This window comes from Hordeum vulgare, chromosome 3H, assembly GCF_904849725.1.
Source record: "Hordeum vulgare subsp. vulgare chromosome 3H, MorexV3_pseudomolecules_assembly, whole genome shotgun sequence".
In the NCBI taxonomy this organism is placed as follows: domain Eukaryota; kingdom Viridiplantae; phylum Streptophyta; class Magnoliopsida; order Poales; family Poaceae; genus Hordeum; species Hordeum vulgare.
This window is the reverse complement of record NC_058520.1, coordinates 541,013,241-541,038,481: the sequence shown is the minus strand read 5'-3', so window position 1 is coordinate 541,038,481 and position 25,241 is coordinate 541,013,241. Positions and strand designations below refer to the sequence as shown.

The 25,241-nt window shown below is 47.9% G+C and overlaps 3 protein-coding genes and 1 non-coding gene across 4 annotated transcripts; 2 read left to right on the top strand and 2 right to left on the bottom strand.

Moving 5' to 3' along the window:
• The first annotated feature begins 1,799 nt into the window (after positions 1–1,799).
• Positions 1,800–5,491, top strand: LOC123442002. Its single transcript, XM_045118139.1, has 3 exons — positions 1,800–2,514; positions 3,237–3,391; positions 4,943–5,491. Exons 1-3 carry the CDS (start codon positions 1,800–1,802, stop codon positions 5,300–5,302), a joined length of 1,230 nt encoding a protein of 409 aa, XP_044974074.1. The 3' UTR covers positions 5,303–5,491.
• Positions 3,047–3,118, bottom strand: TRNAP-CGG. The gene has a single exon. It is a non-coding gene; the product is annotated as a tRNA-Pro (tRNA).
• A 13,599-nt stretch (positions 5,492–19,090) lies between the features above and the next one.
• Positions 19,091–20,964, bottom strand: LOC123440499. Its single transcript, XM_045117064.1, has 3 exons — positions 20,129–20,964; positions 19,815–19,983; positions 19,091–19,669 (listed from the first exon to the last, which is right to left on the bottom strand). Exons 1-3 carry the CDS (start codon positions 20,855–20,857, stop codon positions 19,200–19,202), a joined length of 1,368 nt encoding a protein of 455 aa, XP_044972999.1. The 5' UTR covers positions 20,858–20,964; the 3' UTR covers positions 19,091–19,199.
• Positions 20,965–21,157: 193 nt separating this feature from the next.
• Positions 21,158–21,687, top strand: LOC123440498 (formin-like protein 6). The gene is made up of 2 exons (XM_045117063.1): positions 21,158–21,269; positions 21,314–21,687. Exons 1-2 carry the CDS (start codon positions 21,158–21,160, stop codon positions 21,685–21,687), a joined length of 486 nt encoding a protein of 161 aa, XP_044972998.1.
• The last annotated feature ends 3,554 nt before the right edge of the window (positions 21,688–25,241 follow it).

Sequence of the window (25,241 nt, the reverse complement as noted above, 5' to 3'; positions counted from 1 at the left end):
TTGTGGAGCAGTGCTGGATGACAGAGGCTGGAGATGGAGTGGCTTCGTCTTGCCCGGAGATTTGGTGGAGCTGTCAAGTCATGCCTGGCCGACAGGTGCTGCTGCTGAGTCATGCCTGGTTGGCAGGTGCTACGCACGACAGTTCTCCCAGAATCTTCGCGTCTGGACGGATGAGCACAGGGCGGTGGCGCTGTTTGGCGCCGTGGTGGGGTCGACGGATGTTCGGACTGGCAAATATGATATGGATCTCTCTCCTGAAGATGGTTCAGTGGACCGATGATGATGGCGGCTTCTAACGTGTGCATGTGGTGTGCGCTTTAAGTCTGATGCACCGGTTGTTGGTCCCGATACGTTATGTGGATGGATTAACGACAACATCGGTTTTAGATATAAGGAGTGAGAGCACTCCACATTATCGAGCCTGTAAGTGTCAATGGTGGCTTCGGGTGGTGTGATGTATATTTTTGACAGACCTTCATGGAATAATTAATAAGGATTGCTATATGCGTCGATTGATGGAGAGTCCGGGGATTGAACCTCCTTTTCTAAAAAAATTCAGATACTCAAAAACATGTAAATCAAATGAGATCACAGTCAGCATGTTAATATTTATTTAACTAAAATAACCTGAAAACCAATGTATACTCAAAAACATGTAAGCAAGGTTAGATTATATTCAACATGTAAATATTTGCTTAATATCTTTTCATTATATGAGCCGTCCGTATTAGTAGTGAATGATTACCATCCTAATAGTGCATGTTTACGAGGCAATAGTTTATGTTATTTTGCAATGTTATGCAAGTCTAGCTATAGTAAGCATCGAAGTGTTATCAAGCGTACTACCATGCAAGTCTAACATGATAATAAACCATACATTCATAACTTGATGACCAAATGCATATAATACATAACAGCGCGCACACATCTTGTAAATAACCAAACCACAACATGGAAATTATTGATAGGGGTTCGAACAACAAACCATGTCGATTTGGTTCTAGTGAGGGCGGATTGCAAATTGAATACACTTACCGAGAAAAAAATCATGTGAGAATTTTAAAATGTGGAATGCTGTTCACGTCCTGCTTGCATGCATTCGTAGGGTCTGTTGGCTTATCCGATGCATGCGTTAGGCAAGGATGGTGAAAGGGGGGCACACGACAAGGTCAGAACGCGACGCAACAATCATCCTTCCATGTGTCCAGTCCAGTCTTCACAAGACGTCCTACGGCGTACTGCATATACGAATAGAACATACCGGAATGTTTCCTCTCGTATGAAAAGAGCACAAATTCCCCATGGCCTTTTGACGGAAAAAAAGAGAGATGCATGGCGTCTTTTAGTGCATCCAAATGTGACCATGGTCCAGATAGGAAGAATCCTGGCCACATCACATGCTTGCTTAGCTCTGACAGCACCCCACATCCGAGCCCGAGTAATCCAAAGGAAGACAGGGGTAACAGTCCACCCAAACCATCACACACTTTGCTCCGAAGCAAATCAGCGGCGTCCCTCCCTCTCCATCCATCCTCTTCTTCTTGACGGCGACAAGAGAAGGAGGCAGTCCGACTCCGATCCCCTCCCTCCATCGCAAAACCCAGACGGACGGACGGACGGACGGACACAGCACCAAAACGGCCGCCCCCCGAGCCGGGCCCACCTCCGCCAACTTCGCCCCGCTCCCCAACGCAGCGCGACTCAACCCCTCGCCACCTCCCTCCGTCCGGCTCCTCCCCCCAGAGCAGCTCCCCCCCCAAACCCTGCCTCTCCCTCCCACGCCCACGCCCCGCCTCCCGATGGGCAATTGCTCCCCCTCCCCGCGCCGCCGCCGCCCGTCGCCGGCCGGCTCCCCGCCATCCCACTCGAGCGCGGCATCCGGCGGCGCGAGCGGCGGCGGCGGCGGCAACACAGTGTCCCCGTACGCGCTGGCCAGATCCCCCTCGGTGTCCGTCTCCGTCGACCCGGAGGCCGAGCGGGAGCGGGAGGGCGTGGTCCGCGTCTACGGCTCGGACGGCTGCCCCGTCGCGTGGCGCCTCCGCGTCGCGCTGCTCTACAAGGCGGCGGCGCCCGTGCACTTCACGCCGTCCGAGGCGGCCCCGCTCGGCCGCCCCGTGCTCCGCCTCTCCGCCGCCGACCCGGAGCTCTGCGGTGCCGCCGACGAGCTGCTGCGCCACGTCGACGCGCGCTTCGAGGGCAAGCCCCGCGTCGCGCCGCCCGACCGCCCGCCGTCTGCGCGGGCCTCGCTGGCGGCCGCGGCGGCCGAGGAGGTGGCCGAGATGGTGCGGCTCCAGCACCGCAGCGCCGAGCGGCACCTGGAGGGCGTCGCCGCCAAGCTGGCGGAGATGGTGAAGAAGGGGGCCAAGAAGGCCGCCAAGGGGAGGAACGTGGTGGAGGCCGCCGAGGTGCGGAGGCTCGGGAAGTGGTACGGGGACGCCATGGAGGTGATGCTGGAGCACGCCAGGATGGAGGAGAGGGTGCTGTTCCCCGACATCCAGAGGGCCTCCTTCCCAGGTCAATTTCAGCCCCATCCCATTCCCCCATTCGTTTCGAAATTTTCAGCCCTTCACGACTAAATTTTGCTAGCGGGTTCGTGAGGATTTTGTTTGTGCACTGTCGCTTCCTTCTTAATCCACCTTCAGGATTTCGAGGAGTTTTGACCTGTAGGTGCATTACCAATTTGGTGGTTTCCTCACTGTCGTCTTCTGCATTTCCCTGTCCCTTTTGACAATCTGGGCGCATTCACCGGCTATGGGCAACTGCTCAGTTTCCCTACTATAAATTGCTTTCTGCCGGCCGTGTACTCGTGCTGGTGAATTTTCATGGATTTGCACAATCTGCTGTGATAGGAAGGGATAGAGATGGTAGCGTTCTTTTCCTTTCCGATCGAAAGGTTTCTGTTGCCTTTGCCTTTGTAGCTGTACATGGACATTTTCTCTCATCCGATTGGTAATAAACGAACAAGGTAACAAAAGACAGGGATGTCGTGTAGTAGAGCAGAAGCTACTGATTTCATCCTAGTGCAAAACAAAACGTAACAATAATGGGGGCGTTGCGAGAATCGAACTCACGACCTCCCGCACCCGAAGCGGGAATCATACCACTAGACCAAACGCCCTTGTTGTTCTCCTCGATCCAAGAGCTTAATCAACCAGTTGTGGTTGTTTAATCACGCCCATATGATTGAGTGACTGCAACCTAATCTGATCCCAACTATTGTATCTTATTATGCGCAGGGGTGTGCGATAAGGTTCAGGAGCAGCACGGGAAGCACCTGCCCATGATGAACGGAATCAAGGAGGATATAAAAACGCTTCTGACGCTGGAGCTGGGCAGCGCCCTCTTCTATGAAGTGCTGGTCAACCTCTCCGTCCGCCTCAAGGCGTTGCAGGTACGTACATGCTCTTTTGTGCATTTGGTGGTTATTGTACTAATTGCATCTGGTGGCTGTTTCATTTATAAGCTTATTCTGCTTATTGCATTACTATTCTTTACTCCGCGTTGCTTGTCAAATCTTGCAAGTTTGTATTTGAACTGTACTGCTAGTAGGTTTGAACATCAGATACCGGGAAGAATCGGCGACATACTAGTGCAGGTGGCTTTGGAATTTTGCTATATGAAAAGTCATTTCGCGGAGGGTGATATGCAAACTTCACCTTTTGTGACTTGCAAGGCTTGTCTACTGCCTTCCGGCAAAAGTGCCACCAGTAATTTGTTGGTGTGGATGTTATCCTCTCCTAATCAGTACCCCTTTAGCTAATGACCTGACAAGAGATACTCTCAGAAAGGTAGTAACCGAAAGTGAAGTACAATGATGAGAGTTCACCTAGTCCCACGAGAAAAATATATACTGATTCCTTGCTTCTTCCATGGAAAAGTTGGTTGTGTTGCACTACTGTCCCTTGGCACTTTTGGAAGATCATGTGGCCCTGGACAAGGGCCACTACCACCCTGGTTGCTCTGTAAAACTTCATAGTTTGAGCCGCACATTATGTAGGGTTAATTTTAGTGTTCAAGTTGGATAATGGATACAGATCCACTACCATGGCAGTTGCATACAGCTCTACCACCACAAGACTGCATTAGTATTGTGTGAGTGGAAAGTTTAGGCGAAAGCAGGGTGCAGCCTGGCCTGACCTGTTTACCTTGTAAGATTTGCTTTCGAGGATTTCAGCGGCACATGCAGGGTTGAGTTAGTGTTGTAACTTCAAGAATTGGATAGAGATCCTCCACCATTGCTATTGCGTACAAGCTCTACCACCGCACTAGAGTTTTGCTCCTGGAAAGTTGTGAGAAGAGTCAGCCTGGCCGAAGCTACAGTGTGCAGCCTGGCCTAGGCAATTAACTGAATTAAGTAAGTTGCTTTGCAAGACACTGGATTTTAGCTGTTTATTCTCACTACAGCCAGGTCTATCTACATGTGCCTACCAAGCTGATGAAAGGAGTTGACGTAGCCCAGCAAACTGCTAAGATCAAACATGTTGTAATCATCAGGAGCACTTCCATGGATGCTTTGCTGCGTTGATTCGCCACGTGGTATCTTGGCATCAAGTAGTATGCAGACAAGAACGGTTTCGCTCAGAACCAACTGAGCATTGACAACTTCTACAATCTATTAATTAGTTGTTAATGTTACAGTGAAATGATTTACATGCATGCTAGAATAATGCGAAAGATGTACCTTAATATTTGGAAATGATCTACTATGATAGGATCATTATACATTATCCTTATCTGACTGGCACTGCCTCTACCAAAATGTAAGACGTTTTTTGGTTTTGCATAGAGCATAAAAAACGTCTTACATTTTGTTACGGAGGGAGTAACTTGTAAATATTTGCTATATATTGATTCTTTAGGATAATATCAAATGATTACATAAACCATCACAGATCCTTTTTTTATGCTTGGTGTGGACCTGAAATTAATCAAACGCTGGCAGGATCACACCAAGGAGCACTTCAAGGAGGAAGAGAAGGATATGCTCCCACGACTGGAATCGGTACGGCGGATGCAGCGCGAAGAGGGGAACGTTCCTGACAAGTCCAACTCCGGATGGGCTTCTGAGGCCATGGGCACAATGGAGATGACGCACTCGAAGCTCTTCCCCTTCTTCATGACCGGGCTCATGCCTCAGGAGGCCGTGCAGTACCTTGACCTGGTGTGCAGGTGCACGAAGAACACCCGGCATCTGGTCTCCATGCTCAGGTCGCTTGCTGAGCGCCTGGAGGACGCGAACCCGTCGATAATCCACAACAACCCCACACGACTATATGAGCACCTACTTGTAAAATCCCCATAAGCTTCAGATTCAGCAAAAATTTCTTCACGTGCCACGTAAATTGTGAATGCTAACCAGCCCTCTTCTTTTCTCTTGTGTGGAGTGCAGCCATGTAATTCTTGGGTTTATTGGGTGAGAGCGTGTATATCTATCCTATCACTGGGAAGTTTGCAAGGGAAATGAAAATTTGGAGTGATATTTTTTTTGAAAGATCCAGCTAGATGCTAGCTTATATTAAAACATAGCAGGGAGAAATGCGGTTACAAAAGTGACGGGGGAGTTGATCGAAGGATCAAGGAAAAAAAGGCAGAGAAAAAAAAGGAAAAGTGGAGAAATAACAGTCGCGATCCTTCACGGCGGTTCCCAGAAAGGGTGCTCTAAGAACGATGCTCCTGCTTGTCTCCAAAGCTTGACGGTTCTTGTGATTGCGCTCTTTATATCTTGTATATGCGCCTGTTTGCTTGTGAAGGTGCAATCGTTTCTGTGCTTCCAAATCTCCGATAGGATCAGGACGATCATCGTCCTGGTGGCCTTGCGGTGTACTGGTTGAGCCGTTTCTATCATGGTGACTATTTTTTCGGCTGACCCCCTCTTTGTTGCCCATGCGGCAGGGTACAAAGAGGCGCATCCGGCCCTCGAGGCAGCATGTGCCCAGATTTGCAGTGATATGGGGCATTCCCAGAACAAATGAGTTGATGTTTCTAGGTTCCGCAGGCATAGCTGACAAAAATAGCCGTTTGGCCATCCTCGACGTTGCAGCCGGTCATTGCACCATAGCCTGTCGCGCAGGAGCAGCCAGGCAAAAATCTTGAGCCTAGAGGGGGCCCAAGTCTTCCAGATTATCTTCTTGAAATCGGACTTCATCATTCCTTGGAATTGTGCCTTGTACGCCGATCTTGCCGTATACGTTTGTGAAGCCTCAAGGTTCCATGTGATAGTGTCAGCAGTTTCTTCCTGAAGTTGAAGATCCCTATCTTGGAGCCGTCTATGTAGCCTAATTGCCTCCTCCCAAAGGTGCGCATTGTTACCATGCGCTAAATCTGCTAATCAGGTGTTGTTGCTTAGTGCCTCCTGCACCGTTCTATGTTTCCTCCTGGAGTGCTTAAAAGTGACGAGAACGTCGTCTTTAGGGTGGCTTCTCCCGTCCATGAGCAATGCCAGAAGGATGCCGTTGCGCCGTTGCCGAGGACCACTATTGTTGATGCGTTGAACAGGTCCCTGTCCGCTTCGTCGCAAGGCAGAGTCATGCCCCGCCAGGCCCTGTCGGGGCTCGTCCATGCCAGCCATAGCCATCGTAGCCTAAGGGCTCTACTGAAACGGTTTAGGTCTAGGATGCCCAAACCCCCATTCTCCAGAGGGGAGCAGACTGTAGGCCAATTAACTTTACATTTGCCTCCACCAAACTCGCCGTCGTCTTGCGCGCAGAGAAAACGGCGCCTAGCTTTGTCTACCTCGTCAAAACACTTCCTTGGCGCCCTTAGCACAAAGAGTGCGAAGGTAGGTAGGGCTGAGAGGACGTTACGGACCAGGACTCACCTGCCAGCAACATTTAGCAGTTTGCCCTTCCATCCAGCTAGTCTAGCTCTAATCCTGTCTAAGATGAACTGAATGTGGACTAGCCTAAGCCTCGACAAAGTGATCGGAAGCCCCAGGTATGTCAGCGGGAAAGCGACAACTTTCCCTCCAAAGCTAGCTAGGGTGTGCTGCAGGTCCGTGTTGTCACATCTAATGGGTGAAGCTGTGGATTTTGACGGATTGATGTGTAGACCCGAGGCTTGTCCAAAGTCACGTAGGATAGCCATCAGAACTTCGATTTCTTCTCTCGCCGGATTGGCGAAGATGACGGTGTCGTCTGCATAGAGGCTCACTCTCAGGGGGATGCCCCTGCCTGGCAACGGTGCGATTTCGTGCAACTCCGTTGCCTTCTCCAGGAGTCGGTGGAGGGTGTCGATGGCGATGATGAAAAGCAGTGGAGAGAGTGAGTCTCCCTGCCGTAGGCCTCGCTGATGCGTGAAGTATTTGCCGACAGTGCCGTTTAACATGACGGCCGAAGAGGCAATGGCAATGGTTTTTACTGGCCTGTTTTACTGTTTAGTTTGATATTTTCGTCTGGGTGTTGGTGGATTGATAATAATCTGATCCCTCCAGGCCATGGCTATTCAGATCTGATCTGTGATCTACCATCTGCAAGATGATAAGATTCTTTGGGTTGACAAGTTCATTTTGGTGATATGATAGGATTGACTGATGCAGACTATTCGACCTGGCAAGTTTCACAGATCATCAGTTTATCTGGTGATGGACTAGGGCAGGCAACCTGAAAAAAGTGTTTGTTGTAAGATCGCCACCGCTAGCTAAACAAATGGACCACTTAGTAATCAGTTGCCTGTTTTTTTTTCACTCCTTTTTCTTTAGAATCAGTCCACTCAAACGCTCTTCCTTTCGGTCGTGTTTCTTTAGACTGGGATGCGGTATTGTGACGGTGTCACGGGGAGGAGCGCCCGTAGTCAGGCCCCGGGGATGTAGCCATATCGGCGAACCTCGTTAACAAATCTCGGTGTCGTGCTCTCATGATTGCTTGGTCCTCGGCAGATCGACGGAGAGCCTCGGATTTATTCTAACAAGTGGTATCATGAGCAAGGTTATTCGAGAGGTCGAGACTGTTGATCTAGAGGTGCAGCAGAATTCGTCGAATCGATCTGGTGTCGAGCGACCGAAAAAGGTCGATGGAGCGGCGGAGTTCTGTTCGTGTTGAAGCAATCGGGAGCAGCAGTTCGGTTGATCGACTGTGGCGGCGACTGAGTTTTTTCGACGAGATCGGTTCGATGCAGGTACTCTTGGGCAGATTGGATTCAGATGAAATCAGGCAGCTGTAGCCAGCAGAGGGGCACATCGAGATGACGCGCGTGGCGGGGCCAGGCAAAGGCCGTCAAGGCCAGGTGGGCAGGTTGCTAGCGGGTTGACGGATTGCTAGGGGCTGTGCCCAAGCAGCGCTGCCCAAAGGGGCTGTGCCCAAGGAGTGAAGTCTGTAATCAACCTTGTGGTTGTAGGTGCAGTCGAGAATGAACCTCCACGTCCAAATCCCTGAAGTTCATACCCTGAACTGTGAAATCCCGGATTGTTTTATCCTAACATCGTTTTAGACCGGGATCTGCTGACGTGGCCCCCATCGTTTTAGACCGGATGTGGTTTCTTTTTAAGAGGGGACCCCAGGTGGGGAATTTTTCTAGGGTTCGATGGGGAGACAGAGCACGGCGAGAGAGAGCGGCGGCGGGGGCGATGTCGTCGTTCTCGGTTGGATCCTGCAGCGGCGCGGGGATTCGCCGGAGATGCGCTGCAGCTAGGTCGCCGGTGTCCTATCGTGAGCAGCCGATGGACTATGAGCCGACTGTTTTCTGCAGTCGTTGCGGGAGGAAGGCGCCGAGGTGGATTTCATGGAGTGTGCCGAATCCTGGAAGGAGATACTATGCTTGCGTCGAATCTAAGGTATGCTCTTTGCTCTTTTCTGCTCTGTGACATGCTCCTCTGCTGTTTTGTGGTGTAAAAATCTTCTCTTTATTGAGCAGCATGGATTCTTACAATGGCACGACGAACCAACATATCCATTCCTGCGTGTATTGTTGGGAGACCTTCGAGATAGGGTATGGAGTCTTGAGGATTCAGTTGCAGCATTGTGTGGAGATGGAGATCCAGCTGCTCGTGAAGTGCAGGAGAGAACTGCAGGTGCTGGTGCAGTGCAGGAGGCAGTGCATGAGAGAACTGCAGGTGTTGGTGTTGTTGGTGATTCAGTTAGGTTGATGGTGTGTGGAATTGTGATATTTGTATCAGGTTTATTTGTAGGGATGATCATATCTTAGCTCATTTGTTTGTAATGGATGTGAGGCAATGTACTATATTTTGTGATGTTGCAGGCAATGTACTGTATTTTGGAATAAAGCAGTCAGGATATGTTTGTCATGATGTGAGGCAATGCACAATATTCTGAATAAAATTTCAGGGTTGAAGTGTCATTTTTTGATAGCAGCAAAATTAATATAACACACAAAATTTTGACAGCAAAAGAGCAACATCTCATAGGACACATCCAAAATAACTTCAGAAGTTGACAGATTTAAATAACATCACTAGTTGACAGGACACCAAAATAGGGCATGATCTCACTAGTTCACATGACACATCCAAAATAGGGCACATCCCACTAGTTCACAGGACAGACAACCAAAGTAGACCATCATCTCACAGGATACACATCTAAGTAACATCAATAGTTCCCAGAAGCTGTGAAATAGGCCATGAACCCACTGCTCCTTCCTCTTCCTCCTCCAGTGCGAGCAGATGCACTCCCTCTTCCTCTTCCTCTTGTTGTGCCAGCAGATGCACTCCCTCTTCCTCTTCCTCTTGCTGTGCCAGCACATGCACTTCCTCTTCCTCCTGCTATGCCAGCTGATGCAGTTCCCCTTCCTCCTCCAGTGCCAGCAGATGCACTTCCCATTCCTCCTCCAGTGCCAGCAGATGCACTTCCCCTTCCTCCTCCAGTGCCAGTTGATGTACTTCCTCCATGTGCTTCAGAAGATCTAGTTGTAGTTGTACTTCTTTTGGCAGCCTCAGTCTGTGCTTGCTGCAAATAATAGAGGAAAATAATGTTAGTGAGTAGTTGCAAATAATAGAGGAAAGTAATGTAGTTGCAAATAATAGAGGAATTACCTCTGTGTCCCTCTGTTTTCTCCCTCTCTTCCCAAGAAATGCTTTTGTTTTTTTTGTTATTATCACCATTCTTTCCACAAGAGCCTTTGTTATGTCCCTTGCCACCACATGATCCACAAGTAATTTGAATTCCATGCTTGCTAAGTTTCTTTCCTTTTGGAGCTTCACCCTCTTCTCTCCTCCTATCATTGTTTTTCTTCCTTGCTCCTGGCATGGCAATATATCCAGGTGCCACTGGCCTAGGGTTCTGAGAAACTGGCCAACATTCTTCACCTTCCACGGGCTGTAGGCAGTGCTCATAGATTTTCTTGAAAGTCTCAATGTAGTAGCAGGGGTCAATGTAATCTTCTATTTTTCTGCCACTTTTGTATATAGCACAGATTGCATGACAACATGGAAGGCCTGCCGACTGGAGATATCCACATGAACATGTTTTGTTCTCAAGGTTCACTGTGTATCTCCTTCCTCTGCCAGTCAAATGCTTCACCTCAAATCCATCTTTCCCATTCCAAAGCACCTCATAGAACTGAGTTCTCTTGATGTTTCCCTGTAGTTTCTTAAAAATGTTAGGGCAAACTATTCCATGCCATTTATCACATTAGCTTCTCTGTCCTAAATTCTGACATACATCTTCTTCCGTATCATCTCTTGCCGTGATATAATGGGGTAAAACCTTGATTCTATGATGGCATTATTGAAAGACTCACATAGGTTGTTGTCTACTGACTCACAGTTTGATCCATATGGAAAATATGCCCTAGCCCAATGCATTGGCTTTGTTCTCATAATATCTTTTGCACCATCAGGGGTTATCTGAGCAAGTCTGGCCTTATTGTAGTTGAAATCTTGTTTGTTTGAAGCCTTGGCAATTGCCCAAAATCTTTTTTGCAGTTCACGATCTCTGTGTTTCTTTCTCCAATTGGCATAAATGTGCCTTGCACACATCCTGTGTTGTGCCCTAGGCAAATAATCTCTCATGCTATTAATTAGGCCCTACAAAATAGATATAAGAAGACAAGAATTCAGTTATAGCAGTAACAATTTAAACAATTACAACAGTAACAATTTAAATGATTCTAACCTTTTGTTGGTCAGAAATAAAAACCCAGCCATCTCCTTGATCATTGATATCCAAATCCTTTATTAGCATTCCAATAAACCACTTCCATGTCTCTGTAGTTTCTTTTTCCACAACAGCCCAAGCTACAGGGTACATTTGGTTGTTTGCATCCCTAGCAATAGCAGCAAGTAATTCACCTTGACATGCTCCTTTGAAGAAACATCCATCTAGCCCTATTACTTTCCTGCAGCCAGCTTTAAAACCTTTTTAGAGCATCAAAACAAACATAGAATTGTTGGAACACATTTATTTCCATTTCTTTTGGATCCAAGCAAACAACCATTGTACTTCCTGGGTTACTTCTAAGCAACTCTAGCTGATAGTCAAAGATTTTAGTATACTCACTCTTCATACCACTCATCAACTTATCCATAACAATTTTTTTTTGCAGCCTTGCACTTTGAGATGGACACATTAGCAAACATATCTCTCAGGACAGTGGCTTTGATGCTATCAATCTTCCACATTGGATTGGCAAGTATGAAATGTTCATATATTTCTGCTATGACCTTTGCAGAAACAAGCCTATTTTCCCTGTTCTGTGCACAATGGTGCTCATCCTCATATGTAATAATCTGGAACCTTGAGCACCTGCTAGTTTTTGCTCCATACATCAGCCATGGGCACCCAGGCCATCCACATTTGGCTCTAACCCTCATCTCCTCATACTTTAAGAATTTGATGCTTCTTTTTGTAGAAAGACCATATCTCTTAATTGATTTCACAAATTGTTTTTTGCTTCTAAAAACCATCCCCAAACTGAAGTGTGGAATATCAGTATGAGGGTCAAATCTAGGGTATTTGCTCTTCTTTCTCACAATGTTCCCCTCCTCAACTTCATCATAGGAATAATCTTCATCACTTGACTCAAATTCCATCTCCTCTACTGCCTCTTCAACATTTGCAATGAAATCAATAGGCACAACCCCTGATGCATCTAAAGTAACCCATTTGCTTGATTCATTCATTTTTTTCCTAAACTTCCTTGCATGCTTTCTTAGCTCAACTACCTCTGATTCTTCTCCACTATCATCAGTATGTGGAACATAATCATTGTCATCTGAATTATCTGAGTCACTGTCCTCTGCTGCATTTTGTGTAGTTTCTGCTGTTGCTGCTACAAGGTGTGTTGTAGGCTGAGATGGATTGCACACTTGTGAACTCTGAGAAAGATTGCAAGCTTCAGAACTTTTTCTCTTCAAGGGGCTGTTTATAATTGCTGTGATAACACCATTGTCATTAGGGACAAACACTTGCTACACTAAATCTTCATCTAGATTCTCATTCTGATGACCCACTTGCACATCTTCAGCAGTCATAATATCTGGCATCTCTTCTTCAGTTCCACTGTCCATATGATCCTGCATTTCATTCTCAAAATCAGAGGCACTATCACTGCCATCCTCCCCTTCTTCATCTTGTTCCCCATTGTATTCCACATAGATATCAGCAACTCCACCATCAGTTATCTGATCTCACATTGTCATGCAGCCAGCATCATCATACAGAAACATGAGCCCATTTACCAACTCTCTACCAGGCATAAGAAAATAAAATTTCATGCTTTCCTTAACTTCCATATGATCTGCAAGAAATCCTTTCACCTCCTGCAAGGACAACTTGTCCCTTTCAATATCAGAGTAGGCCACATCCCCCCTACATAGTCCAGAGAAGGACCAATTCGAACAAACTGTCCCCCAATATGGAACGTGACGTTCAATATATTTGCTGGGTCCATTGAATCAAGGAAATAAACCTACATTGCAACCATCGCAACAGATTACTACAATGGAGAACATAAATCAACAAACAAACCCACTGATTCTGACCCCTAATTTCTGCAGCTTTTTCTTTCAAAAACCCTAAACCTAACCAACGAAAACCAGCAAAAACCAGCTCAGATTGGAGAGGGGAGGTGGATCAGGCGTACCTTGCTCTTTTCTGCCAGAGAAGTCGTCGACGGCCGCCGCGATCATCCGCTCATCGTCCTGGCCGCCGTGGAAGAGGAACAGAGGAGAGGAGCCGTCGCAGCAGAGGAGGAACAGATGACGAACAGAGGAGGAACAGAGGGGAAGTAACTGCGCGGAGTTGGTCCGGCTCCACCAGGGTTAAAGCCTTCCCAGCCTTTCCCAGCCACGTGTAAATCCCTGCGTTTGGATAAGCCCACAAGGATCAAAAAATCCGGGATTTCACAGTTCAGGGTATGAACTTCAGGGATTTGGACGTGGAGGTTCATTCTAGACTGCACCTACAACCACAAGGTTGATTTCAGACTTCACGCGTGCCCAAGTTAGCTGAGCTGGACGCGGAGAGCTGTATATGCATCGTTCGTGATTTGTTTGGTGAAAAAAAGAGAAGCTTTGTAGTAACAGGCTAAAGCTAGTCATTGGAAGGAAATAGGAAGCCTAATGGACCTACAGCCTACGAGAGCACATGATGGAGTTGGAGATTTTGGATCTTTTGATCTTCATGGATAAGTGCACACGGGAAGGCTTATGTGGTGGATTTCGGCTTTATTTTTTGCATACACGTGTTGTGTATAGGGATGATAGCGTAAGGGTTTGTGGTGCGCGTGGCGAGGACGACGTCGTGTATAAGGCTTGAAGGAGTCTGGAGCGCGTCGTGATGGGATCATGCATACACATGGCGTCCAACAATGCACGGAGTGCGGACGGACACGACGCAAGGTGGGGCATGGTTGCAGTCGGATAATTTTCGCCTGGGTCGGACTGGACTATGTGATGGATCGACAGGAATGTCGGTCAAACCAGAAGACGGCGGTGATTTCAGCGACGACGACATAGGAGCGTCATGCTGATGGTGGCCGATTTCTGGGGCGTGGAAACACGTGGTGCATGCCTGAGGGCTTGTGCGGCTTCGACTGACTATGGCGCAGGATTGATTCAAGGCGGTGTACACATGAGAGCTTGAAGTCAAGGAGGCGCGGGGTAGCATGGCCAGCTACATGGAGTCATGTTGAAGGTGGAGCTGGAGTCTAGCGGAAGACTTCACTCTGTGCTGATGGAGGGGCTACGGCGTAAGAATTCGTAGAATCGTAGCCTATTTCAGTGGGATAGCGAGAGACACGTGGATTTGACTGGGTACCAGTGGTCTGATGGAGACGTGATACTCGGCATCGGTCGGTGATGATCGGTGGTTCTCTGCAGTGGGGGTTGAGTGGTGTAGGTTCGCGACCTTGGAAAACTTGATCAGGACAACAGAGGCTCGACGCGGTGATAGCGACGAGGCGTGCGGTAAGCACTGGACACAGCGATAGAACAAGGCACTGGTGGTCAGACATGTTGTCAGACAAAGTGTGTAAAGGGTGCTGAAGCGGTGTTGACGAGTACCAGTTTGAAGTTGGTGAATGGGTCTATCAGTGCTAGTTGATGGACAGGAATTGACCATGGAGAATCTGAGAAAGTGACAAAATCTGAAATTGTCAAAAGCGGAGAGAGTACATGGCCATATATTCTGTGGTGTTTTGTGCACATGGCAAAGTGCGGATGGCAAATACAGAAGGAGGCGTAGTGCTATAGCTGTGGGACATGTCAGAGACTATCCGGGAAAAGGGTGAGACAACTGCGAATTTGACTCAGGGTGACACAAGGCGACGGTGAAATTCCTTCAATTTTCAGATAGACGGTCAAGGAAGAGCGAGGATGTTGAGTTCAGATAACTCTTATACGTGGCATCCAATATGTGGGTTGTTCACTTTTATGCAGGTCAGTGATCAGTGTGTGATGACGTTGAATGGATACTCCGGAAGTTGGAAGCACAAAGTAGAGTAATAAGGAACTTAACTTTGCTCGAGGGTTGACTGTGAAGAAGACGAGAAGGGACTACAGTTGCAGGTGGAGTCACATGGAGTCTGGGAGTAGCAGTGGTGCTCATGGCGTATCTCAAGTCCAATGTACATGGAAGTTTGACGCATGGATGAACTCAAGGTGGTGGAGAATATTCGCCAAGGTGGAGTTTGTTAGAGTTGTGTCGAATATTATTGTACAAGGTAGGTTACAGTTGGACTCTGGGTAGTATTGTGTTTAGACAGAATATGGAATCGTGTCCTGATAGGACACTTGTATCCTAGGCCTCTCATATATAGCGGGGGTAGACACACGATGTAACCTAAGCCAACATAATAGCACATGTACGCGGGGGCAGCCGGCGGCGTGTGCCAGCGCCCGGGCGGCCGGTGTTCGGTATTGTGACGGTGTCACGGGGAGGAGCGCCCGTAGTTAGGCCCCGGGGATGTAGCCATATCGGCGAACCTCGTTAACAAATCTCGGTGTCGTGCTCTCGTGATTGCTTGGTCCTCGGTAGATCGACGGAGAGCCTCGGATTTATTCTAACAGGATTCAGTACAAGAGGAACCATAATTTGGATTTCTGATACAAGTCTGAATGGAAAATGGGGAAGTGTTCTGTCTCCTCTCTGTTCTTCGACAACCAATTTTTTCTGCAATCTCTTGCTTAGAGCATCTACAGCCGGCCCTTCAAACGTTCAGACAGACTGCCTGGTCACAAAAATTCGATCGTCTGGACAGACCGCCTGGTCACAAAAATTCGATCCAACTGCCCCCTCAAACTGCTCTCAAATGCCTGGGTTGACCCGCATCCTTCATATCCAGCCCAAGTATGGGTGGATATGGGTGGCCCGGGCACGTCTGCGTGACAAGCCCGACCCATCATTGATCCCATGGTTGTCCCACCCCACAAAAAGTCCCATCCGGCTCATCGCTCCAAAATCCTAACTCACTCACTCTCCTCCCTCGCTCAGTCCTCTCCTCTTCCCGCACCGATTCCGATTGAATCCCCCGCAATGTCGAGCTCCAGCAGCCGCTCCGGCTACGACTTGGATCCGGTCTATGAGCTTGCCCTCCTCATCACCTTGGAGCGGTTCAAGGTGGATACCCGGGGCATCTCTGGATCTGCAGCCTCGTCGCTTCCTCGTCGACGTAGCTTGGACACCGGCGCTGGCCCCTCCCGGTCCGTGTGCAGAGCTCACAAACGGCATGCGCAATTCGCGCCCCCTACGCCATCCATTGCCCCGTCGCCTGCTGCTTCCCCACGTGAGGCAGCGGTGGGTGGTTGTGCCCGCCTTGCCGGCCCGACACGCACGTCGAAATTAGAGGCGCTAGCCGCCCGCCGCGAGTGGCAGCGGCAAAGGGAGAGGAAGGAGGCGGAGGAGTCCGTGCGTCGCCACCGCGGGATGGAGGCAGAGCTCGACGAGGACGGGCGACTCCTCGAATGGGTCTACCGTGGGTCTCTTACGAACATGGAGACGGACACGCGGCAGCTCCACCGAAAGAACGCTAAGGCGGCGGAGGCGGCCTCGGCTCGCGAAGCTCAAGAGGTAGCAGGACATGGAGGTCCGGCGGGTAAAATGGCTCGTCATCCACTCTGACGACGACGATGATGACCACGACTCCTCATCGAATGACTCAGACGATTTCTCACCAGCTGCCAGCTCCTACGGGTGCGCCGACGATCGGAAGGGCAAAGGGGAGGCGACGTAAAGTGCGCCGACGTGGCATCATATATAACTTATGTGGCATGAGGCCCATTTATACATTCAAAACATGATTACTAGATAATATATGTTTATGACTAATGGGTCCCGCTTGTCAAGAAAATTTTGAAAGCACAAATGCTCCGTTGGTGGTTTTGATAATTCATGACAACATACATTGTCTCTCGGATTAACACTTTTACCTAGTATATTTCAGGAATAGCCCATAGAGAGCATTGGCTAAAGGATTATGTGGAGATGCCCCTTGATGTAAGAAAGGAATAAGATTGGCCCAAGCTTCAAGCCAGAAGACTTTTTATTTTATATTTGTGAGAAATCACTTTTGAGTCCATAGGAAAGCCAATACTAGTAAAAGGGGGTGAGGTATTAAGATGAACTGGTTGCTCAAGTGCTCAGAGATAGCCACCAAAAATATTCAGTCATTTTCCCACATAACCATTTTGTCCAAAGCCACATACACAAAATCGGTGCCACCAAGTTTCTCAATTCGGCCCTACCGATTTTCATCCCAGACAGAACCCTAGCCAAAGCCACCAAATCGGTGAAACCGAAACTGTGTCGGTGCTACCGAGTTTAGGTGACCAACTTTCTGTTGCCTCGGTACACAAAATCGAAATTTCCGAGTTTGGGTACCGGTGTCACCGAGGTGTGTCATCTGACCGTTAGCCACCTTTTCGGTGTCACCGAGTTGTGTATATCGGTTCCACCGAGATTCAAAAGTTGCTGCCTTTAGTGCAAGTCGGTACCACCGAGTTCATGACTTCAGTATCACCGAGTTGGTCACTTTAGGTGTAACGATTGGATTATGAGGACTGCTTATATATACCCCTCCATCCATCTCTCATTCGAGAGAGAAGCACTCAAAACACACACTTCATTGCCAGATTCATTTTTCTAAGAGAGAGCCACCTACTCATGTGTTGAGATCAAGATATTCCAATCCAATCATTTGAAACTTTCTTTCTAGGCTCCTCAAGCTGCTTTCCACCAAATCAACCTCTCCTACCCATGTCTATTCTGTGAGAGAGAGATTGTGTGTTGAGGAGACTATCTTTAGAAGCACAAGAGCAAGGAGTTCATCGTTCTATCACATCTATTACCTTTTGGAGGGTCGTGCCTCCTAGATTGGTTAGGTGTCGCTTGGGAGCGTCCTACTTCGTGTTGTGAAGTTGAACCAAGATGTTTGTAAGGGCAAGGAGATCGCCTACTTTGTGAAGATCTACCGTGAGTAAGGCTAGTCCTTCATGGACGGAAGCCGTTGTGGAATAGACAAGGCCGCTTCTTCGTGGACCCCTTGTGGTGGAGCCCTCCGTGGACTCTCGCAGTTGTTACCCTTCGTGGGTTGAAGTCTCCACTAACATGGACGTACGATAGCATGCCAAAAATCTCCGTGTCAACCTCTTTGCGTTTGATCTCCTAAATCTACTCCTTACTACATGTGCAAAGTCTTTACCTTTTCGCTGCCATATATGTTGACTAGCATGTGTAGGGTGTACTAGACTTGTTAGAATTGCTAAAATCTGCCAACCATAAAATTGGGAAAAGGCTAGGATTTTAATCTTGTCAAGTAGTCGATTTACCCCCCCCCCCCCTCCAGGCACACCTTCTATCGATCCCACAATTTGTATCACAGCAAGGTCTTTAAAACCTTGGTTTAATCACCGTTGCAGGAAGATGAATGTGACTAGTTCCAGAATTTTTAGTTGTAGAGTGTCTATTCTTGATGGTGAGTATTTTAGACAATGGAAAGATGAAATGCTTAATATATTTGATGAGTTCCATTTGCGCAAGTATGTTGAATATCCCTATGTGTCTCCCATTGATCCATACATCCTTCTCATGATGATGAAATTGATATGCTTGGTAATCTTAACACTGTTAATCTAATCAGTAGAGAAGTACCAAAAAATATGCTTAATCAAATGCAAAACTTTGAGTGTGCTCATACTTTGTGGAAAGACTTAGAGGAAAGATATCTAAATTATTCCTTTGAAAAATCTTGATATCATTGTCCATAAATGGATTGCCTTTCACAAAATGAAGCCAAGTGATCCTAATTTTGATAAATGTCTATTTGAGCACATGGATGTTTGTTGATTATGAGGTAATTATTAATAGCACATGAATATTTAAACCTAACTTTTATTATTATGATTATTATTCACATTTTTAGGGATAAAACTAACTTTTGACCATCAAAGTCCACAGTTTGCGGGATCAACGATATACGGTGCCAGGTCGGCACATTTTACATATATGGATGGCATCAGCATCGTATTTGCACTTCCATGCTAAGTTTTAAAACCAGTTCAACGTATTTTTCTAGTTTATGCGCTAAACTGAACATCCGTGATAAGTTCAAACACCATTGATTTATTTACCTCTCGTATATGCAACCAAACGGGTTTTTGTTGCGTTCTCGTCGCCAACCAAGTCCTTTCCTTTTCACAAAATTTTCGGATAACTGATGCCTGTCAGTGTATTCCATTCTCAAGCAGCAGATTACAAATCGCACCTGAATATGCAACATCCAGGTTTATTTACGGAAAGGGCCAATTCTCTTCATAGTTTCTCATCACCGGCGTTGCACCCTTCGGCCAAAATCCGCTTCACCTTGTCGAACATCTCCTGTATCTGCTTCCTGGAATGCAGAGGAGAAGGGTACATGCACGCGCAGTCCAGCTGCCCGTCCCTGATAGAGTCGAACACGCCGACCGACGGCCCGATGCCGTGCACGGTGGCGCAGTCGAAGTACTGCTCCGCGCCAGCCTTGCTCTGCAGGTCAGACAGGCCGTCGTAGGTGACCGGCTCCTCGAACACGGAGACGAGCGCCGTCCGGAGCGCCGAGGCCGTCGTCAGCTGCGGGTTCTCGATGGCCCGGCACATGAGGAAGTTGAGGTCGGCGGTGTCGGTGAGGTGCTTCTTGCTGTTCTTGGCACTGCTGTAGGAATCATGGCACCTCTTGGCCAGCGCCCACAGCCCTTCCTCCCCGTGTATCTTGTGGGTGTTGGTGATGGCAGAGTAGAAGAACCCTGCAACGAGTAACGGTGTCAAAGCTGTTGTGTTTGATGATTTGAAGCTTTCTCCTAGCTAGCACATTAGCTCGATCACACCACACCACACCACACCACACAATAGTATGACAAAATTTTAGAGTTGCTTGCTTCAGGGGCTCACCAACGTTGTGATCATCCAAAACTGGCTCAAGAAACTGGCGGCAGTTGATCAGGGTCGCCACTGAGTACGTCTCCTGCTGGCCACTGTCCAGCTTCTTGGACTGCCGTGCAGCTAGCAGCGTGGCGGCAGCCATGGCCGAGCAAAGCTTCACCCCGTTCTCCTTGCACGCCTAGATGACAATGTGCAAAGTACCTTTAATCTATATGTGCAAATCAGATTTAGCACAGTAGTACGCAGCGCATCAATGTGGTTTAGTACCCCATCGAGCGGTGAAATGTACTCTACCGGAAATGATGAGGTGACGCAAAACTCACATCGAGCAGGCGCTTCGTGTCCTCGCGGCCGAACGCGATGCGCACCATCTGCGTCGACCTGGCCGTGCCGGCCTCCTCGAACGGCAGCGTCGACGTGCGCAGCCCGTTGATGGAGTAGCCCACCATGTCCACCCCACGCGCCCAGAACGGCTTCCACGCGTCCTGCTTCGGTATCCTGTCTTCCAACCCCGCCTCCACCGCCGCCGCCTCCTCCTCCTCCGGGTCGCCCGCGCCTCCCAGATGCGCCAGGAGCTCCCTCAGCAGCGCGCCCGACGCCGCGCGGTCGCACGCGGCCGTGTGGATCCGGACGAACAGCGCGGCGCCGCCCGAGGGCGGGGGCAGGTCGTAGAGCGCGGCGAAGAGCACCGGCGCACCCTCGGGCCCGGGGTCGGACGCCCACGGGTTGCTGTTGAGCTCGCGCTCGAGGAGGGAGCTGAAGTCGAGCGCGGAGGGCTGGGGCGCGAGGGCGGGCTGCGCCGCGGTGGAGGGGAAGGCGAGGGTGGGGCTGGAGGCGGAGGCGGCGCGGATGTGGGCGCGGAGGACGGGGTGCGCGCTCTGGAGCGAGCGGACGGCCGCCTCGGCCGCCGAGCTGCCGCGGCGCGAGAGGCGGAGCGCGAGGAGCGTGGTGCCGGTGCCGCCCGGCACGGCGCGGCACCAGCTGTACTCCGTGCCGCACACCGCGCGGGAGCGCCACGCCGCCGTGCCCGCGTGCTCCGTCCCGGGATCCATGGCGAGAGGGGTCGTGGTCGTGGCGCGAATGGCAAGCTGGTGTTTGCCGGCTCGGATGTGCCTGGTTGGTGACTGGTCGGCTCCGGCGGTGTGGCCCTTGTCAGCTATATTTCGTTTTGTAGTGCTCAGTCGTCTGACGACGACGAGATTCCGTGTGGCGTATAAGGGGGTGTTTGTTTCCACGGACTTTTTTTTTATTGTAGGGACTAAAAAAAAGTCTTAAAAAGTCCCATGTGAAACAAACAGAAGGGACTTTTAGGGACTAAAATGGACTGTTTGGGATTATTTGGAAAAGTACCTATGGGAGGGACTTTTTGGGACTTTTTCCTACCCTGCCCCCGCATCGCATCGCCCTCCCGCTCGCGTCTCCCACCTCGCCCGCCGCCGCCGCCGCCGCCGCCAGTTCCCTCGCGCCCCCACCAGCCGCCGCCGCCAGTTCCCTCACGCCCCCACCAGCCGCCGCCGCCGCCGCCGCCAGTTCCCTCGCGCCCCCACCAGCCGCCGCCGCCAGTTCCCTCGGCTCTGCCCAGGCAGCGCCCGCGCCGCCGCAGCCTACCGCTCCTCGGCGGCGGCCTCCTCCTCCTCCGACGTCTACGCGCGCAACGCCGCCGCCGTCGGCGGCCTCCTCTCCGACCTGCGGTCCCGCGTCTCCCAGGTGCGTGTGCGCCGCCGGTCTCTCTCTCCCTTCCTTGACCCGACCCCTTCCTCTCCTTGACGAAACGGGAGGCCCTGCAGGTGCTGGGCGGCGGAGGCGCGGGGGCGGTGAAGCGGAACGAAGGGCGGGGAAGCTGCTCCCCAAGGACAACATAGTCTTTTTACATGTCATTTAATGACCTTTAGTCCCTCTTTAGTCCCTGGAAACAAACGGGTAGGGACTAGGGACTTTTAAGTTGGGACTAAAAAAAGTCCCGGGACTTTTGAAACAAACAGGGCCTAAAAATCCAGGGCCAATGGGACGTCTGCAGTACGAGATAGCATGCCGACAATGAGAGAGCAGCACAACACAAATGTGGTCGTCAGTCACACGGTCACGGAGAGGGACTCCAGAATCCAGGATTTCTCTTCTCTGGTCGATCGGTGAGCACGATCACGGCCAGCCATTATGTAATTTCTAGAAAAAAGTCCAAAATAAACCTTAAAGTTGTAGACGAAACATTAACCAAACCCTAAACTTCAAATCACTGAAATCGGCACACCGAACTTATTGATCCCGGTCTATTTTAAACCTTGACAGAACTTAGCGGGGATTTGTTGAATTGGGCCGTGCCCGTTAGCGCAGTTGCGCATGCGCGCACCCTCTGCTCTGGATTTTTTTTTCATTTTCTTTTTGCTTTTCCACATGTGTATTTTTTTAGTATCCAATGTATTTTTAACATACATATGTATATTTTTTGATAAACTTCCAATATTTTTCAACACATTATATACATTTTAAAAGTACATCTTACAAAAAAATACATGGTAATATTTTTCTAAATAAATATTTAATATTTTATAAATAACAATAATTTTTTTATAAAATTGATATATATATATATATTTGAGGTATAAATAACAATAAACGTTGAATGTTTGGGGCTAGTATTATGCTCCTACAAATTTATAAATACATGTTGGACCAATACAAATAGAACTAAAAATACGAATAGAATTAAAAAAAACAAACATTTTTTTGAAACAAAAAAGACATAGAATTTATGACAAAAATAGAAAATATAAATATTTTTAACTTCTGAACAATTTTTAAAATGCGCGAACTTTTTTAAACTTCGTAATTTTTTTTGTTAGTGGGCCTGTCCAATTTCTGTCTATGAGAGTAGGAGTCTATGAGGTTATCCTGGTCGGGATTGTGGTATTGCCAGAATCCCGGTGTGCCAAACGGACCTAGGGTTTAAAATGGACCGGGATTACAAGTTCGGAGTGCCAATTTCAGGGATTCAAAGTTCAGGGTTTGATTTAGCTTTCGTCTATAACTTCAAGGTTTGTTTTGGACTTTTTCGTAATTTCTATTCTACGTGTGCTTTTCCAGAATTCAGGAGTATACTCAGGACCAGCTCTATTTTTTGCGGGGCCCTAGGACAAAGTTGAAAAATAGGCCCATATATATAGAGAGAGAATATATATATAAAAAAAAATATATATATAGGAAAATGGCTATGTACTCTAGGGAGTACGTATTCCCGCTCTTCATGTACCACATGGTATATATATATATATATTACTAGCAAAATAGCCCGTGCGTTGCAACGGGAGAAAAAAATACCACACGCTTTTAATCTTTTTATAATTATTTTGATTTATTAAAATAATAAACTAACTAACTAATGTAGTTAGTCCTATCCTATTTTGTTGAAAAATCAATCCGTCCATTGTTAATTCCACCATAATGAGAAATTGAAGCGCGAGTTGAATAACAAAAATTACAGGGTTTTTTTTTATAAAAATGACGTGGTGGGTTTTCCGACAGAAACAATAGCCGCTTTATTATTAGGTATAGATTAGTATTATTTTCTGATATTTTATTTAACTAGAAAATATAAATATATATTTATTTATTATTTAGTATTTTTTCGAATCTGTTTTGTTAAAAAAAACATCTAGCCAGCGACCGAGTCCCACCTCGCCTCGGTCAACGCCAGCGATTCGCAGCGCCAAGTGGCCCGAGCCCCAGGCTAGCTTCGCCTCGCCAGGGATCTCCTATCCCGAGAGTGACACCATTTCGTGTGCGCCCTGGACAACTACCGCGAGCAGAAAAAGGCACCAGGAGCCCGAGACCCTGGCTCGTTTCATTTTTCCCTGCCCCGATTCAATCTACCACCCCATCGTTCGCCTGACACCACTATCTCGCTGGAGTTCGTCCGCCCGTTCGCCGGAGTTCGCGGAGCCGTTCACCGGAGTTTGCGTACGTCGCCGGAGTTCGTCTGACAGTCACCGGAGAAGCACCACTAGAGGAGCCACACCGAGACCGTTCTGTTTTCCCCCGCTGTTCGTGGTGAGAACGCACGATCCGATTCAACGAATCTGATGAACTGCTACATGACGAATTAAATCTGTTTTTGGTCTGTTTTAAGGTTGGTCTGATTTTCGGTATAATTTTCAAACGTGTTTACCTTTTTACTCGTAACTCTGAATCAGGAAATTCTTTTTCATGTGATCTCGTATTGATGAGTAGAGCATGATAGAACAAATAGTTTTCAGGTTTAACAATATTAATTTTTGAGTTCGACCAGATTTAGATTAAACCTATCGGAGGCCATATTTTGTAAACCGATCATCCAAACTATTTTTGCGTTATGATCGAATCAGCATGTAGATGATTTTACACCTGCTACCATGCTATTTTTGTTTTGGTTTTTTAAAAGTTGTTTTCTTGTCGTTGGTTTTATTTGGTGTTATGTGAATGTGGTGATTGATTGTTGTGATTGTTTGCAACGTACAGATTGCGTGGAGTACGACGCAAATTATTGTCAGGAGTGTGACTTTTTGAACCAGAATCAAGGCAAGTTACATATTGATCATCATTCACCTATTATTTTTCTATCCATGTAGTATTATATCACACTATAAATTTATGCATGTATAGGAATATTATTATTATGCTATGCTATTGAGCTATATCCCCTCGTCATTGAAGATCGTGGTATTTGTATTTGCTATGCTATGTAGACGGGGATTGGTTCATGTATTCACTGAGTTTATGTGAGGATTACTACAAAATAAATTGAATAGTAATTAAGGATATAATACATCTTGGGGCGGATATGGTATTGCTGGGTGGTTTCAAGAACATAATTGTTTCAACCCTCTGAATGTAAGTGGAATGCCGCTCAGGTTCAAAAAGATCAAACAAACTTAGTGACTAGTAGCTTCCTTGTGCGACCACTGGCTATATGGGCTCTGGCTTAGTTGATCAATTGTGGAAACCTTACGCGGATGTGCTAGCAGATGTAGTTATGATAGTTGGGATGGGCCTCCTGTGGGACTAGGTGACTGCTTCTGACAGATTTCCTCTCAATCTTCGGGTTGGGTCCAGTGGGTAGAGCGTACTAACCTCTGCAGAGTGTACAAACTAATCATGATTAGTCGTGTCCCCTGTTATGGACAATTTTGAGCAGCTAGGCCATTACAGTTGTTGGATGGTCTTGACAGATGAGACACGTAATAAAATTTGGTGGGAAACTTAATAAAGGTAATAGGTTGGAGTTGGAGATGCCAATTCAACCATATGTGAGTTAATTGTAGTAAACAAATAAAAACTTGACTATTAGGTAGCTATGAGGATAAAATCAGCTTTCTGCAAAATAACCATCAGCCTTCTTTTGTTATACTATGCATGTACATGTAGGTCTGCTTATTATTATTCCTGTATAACTTGTCAATACAT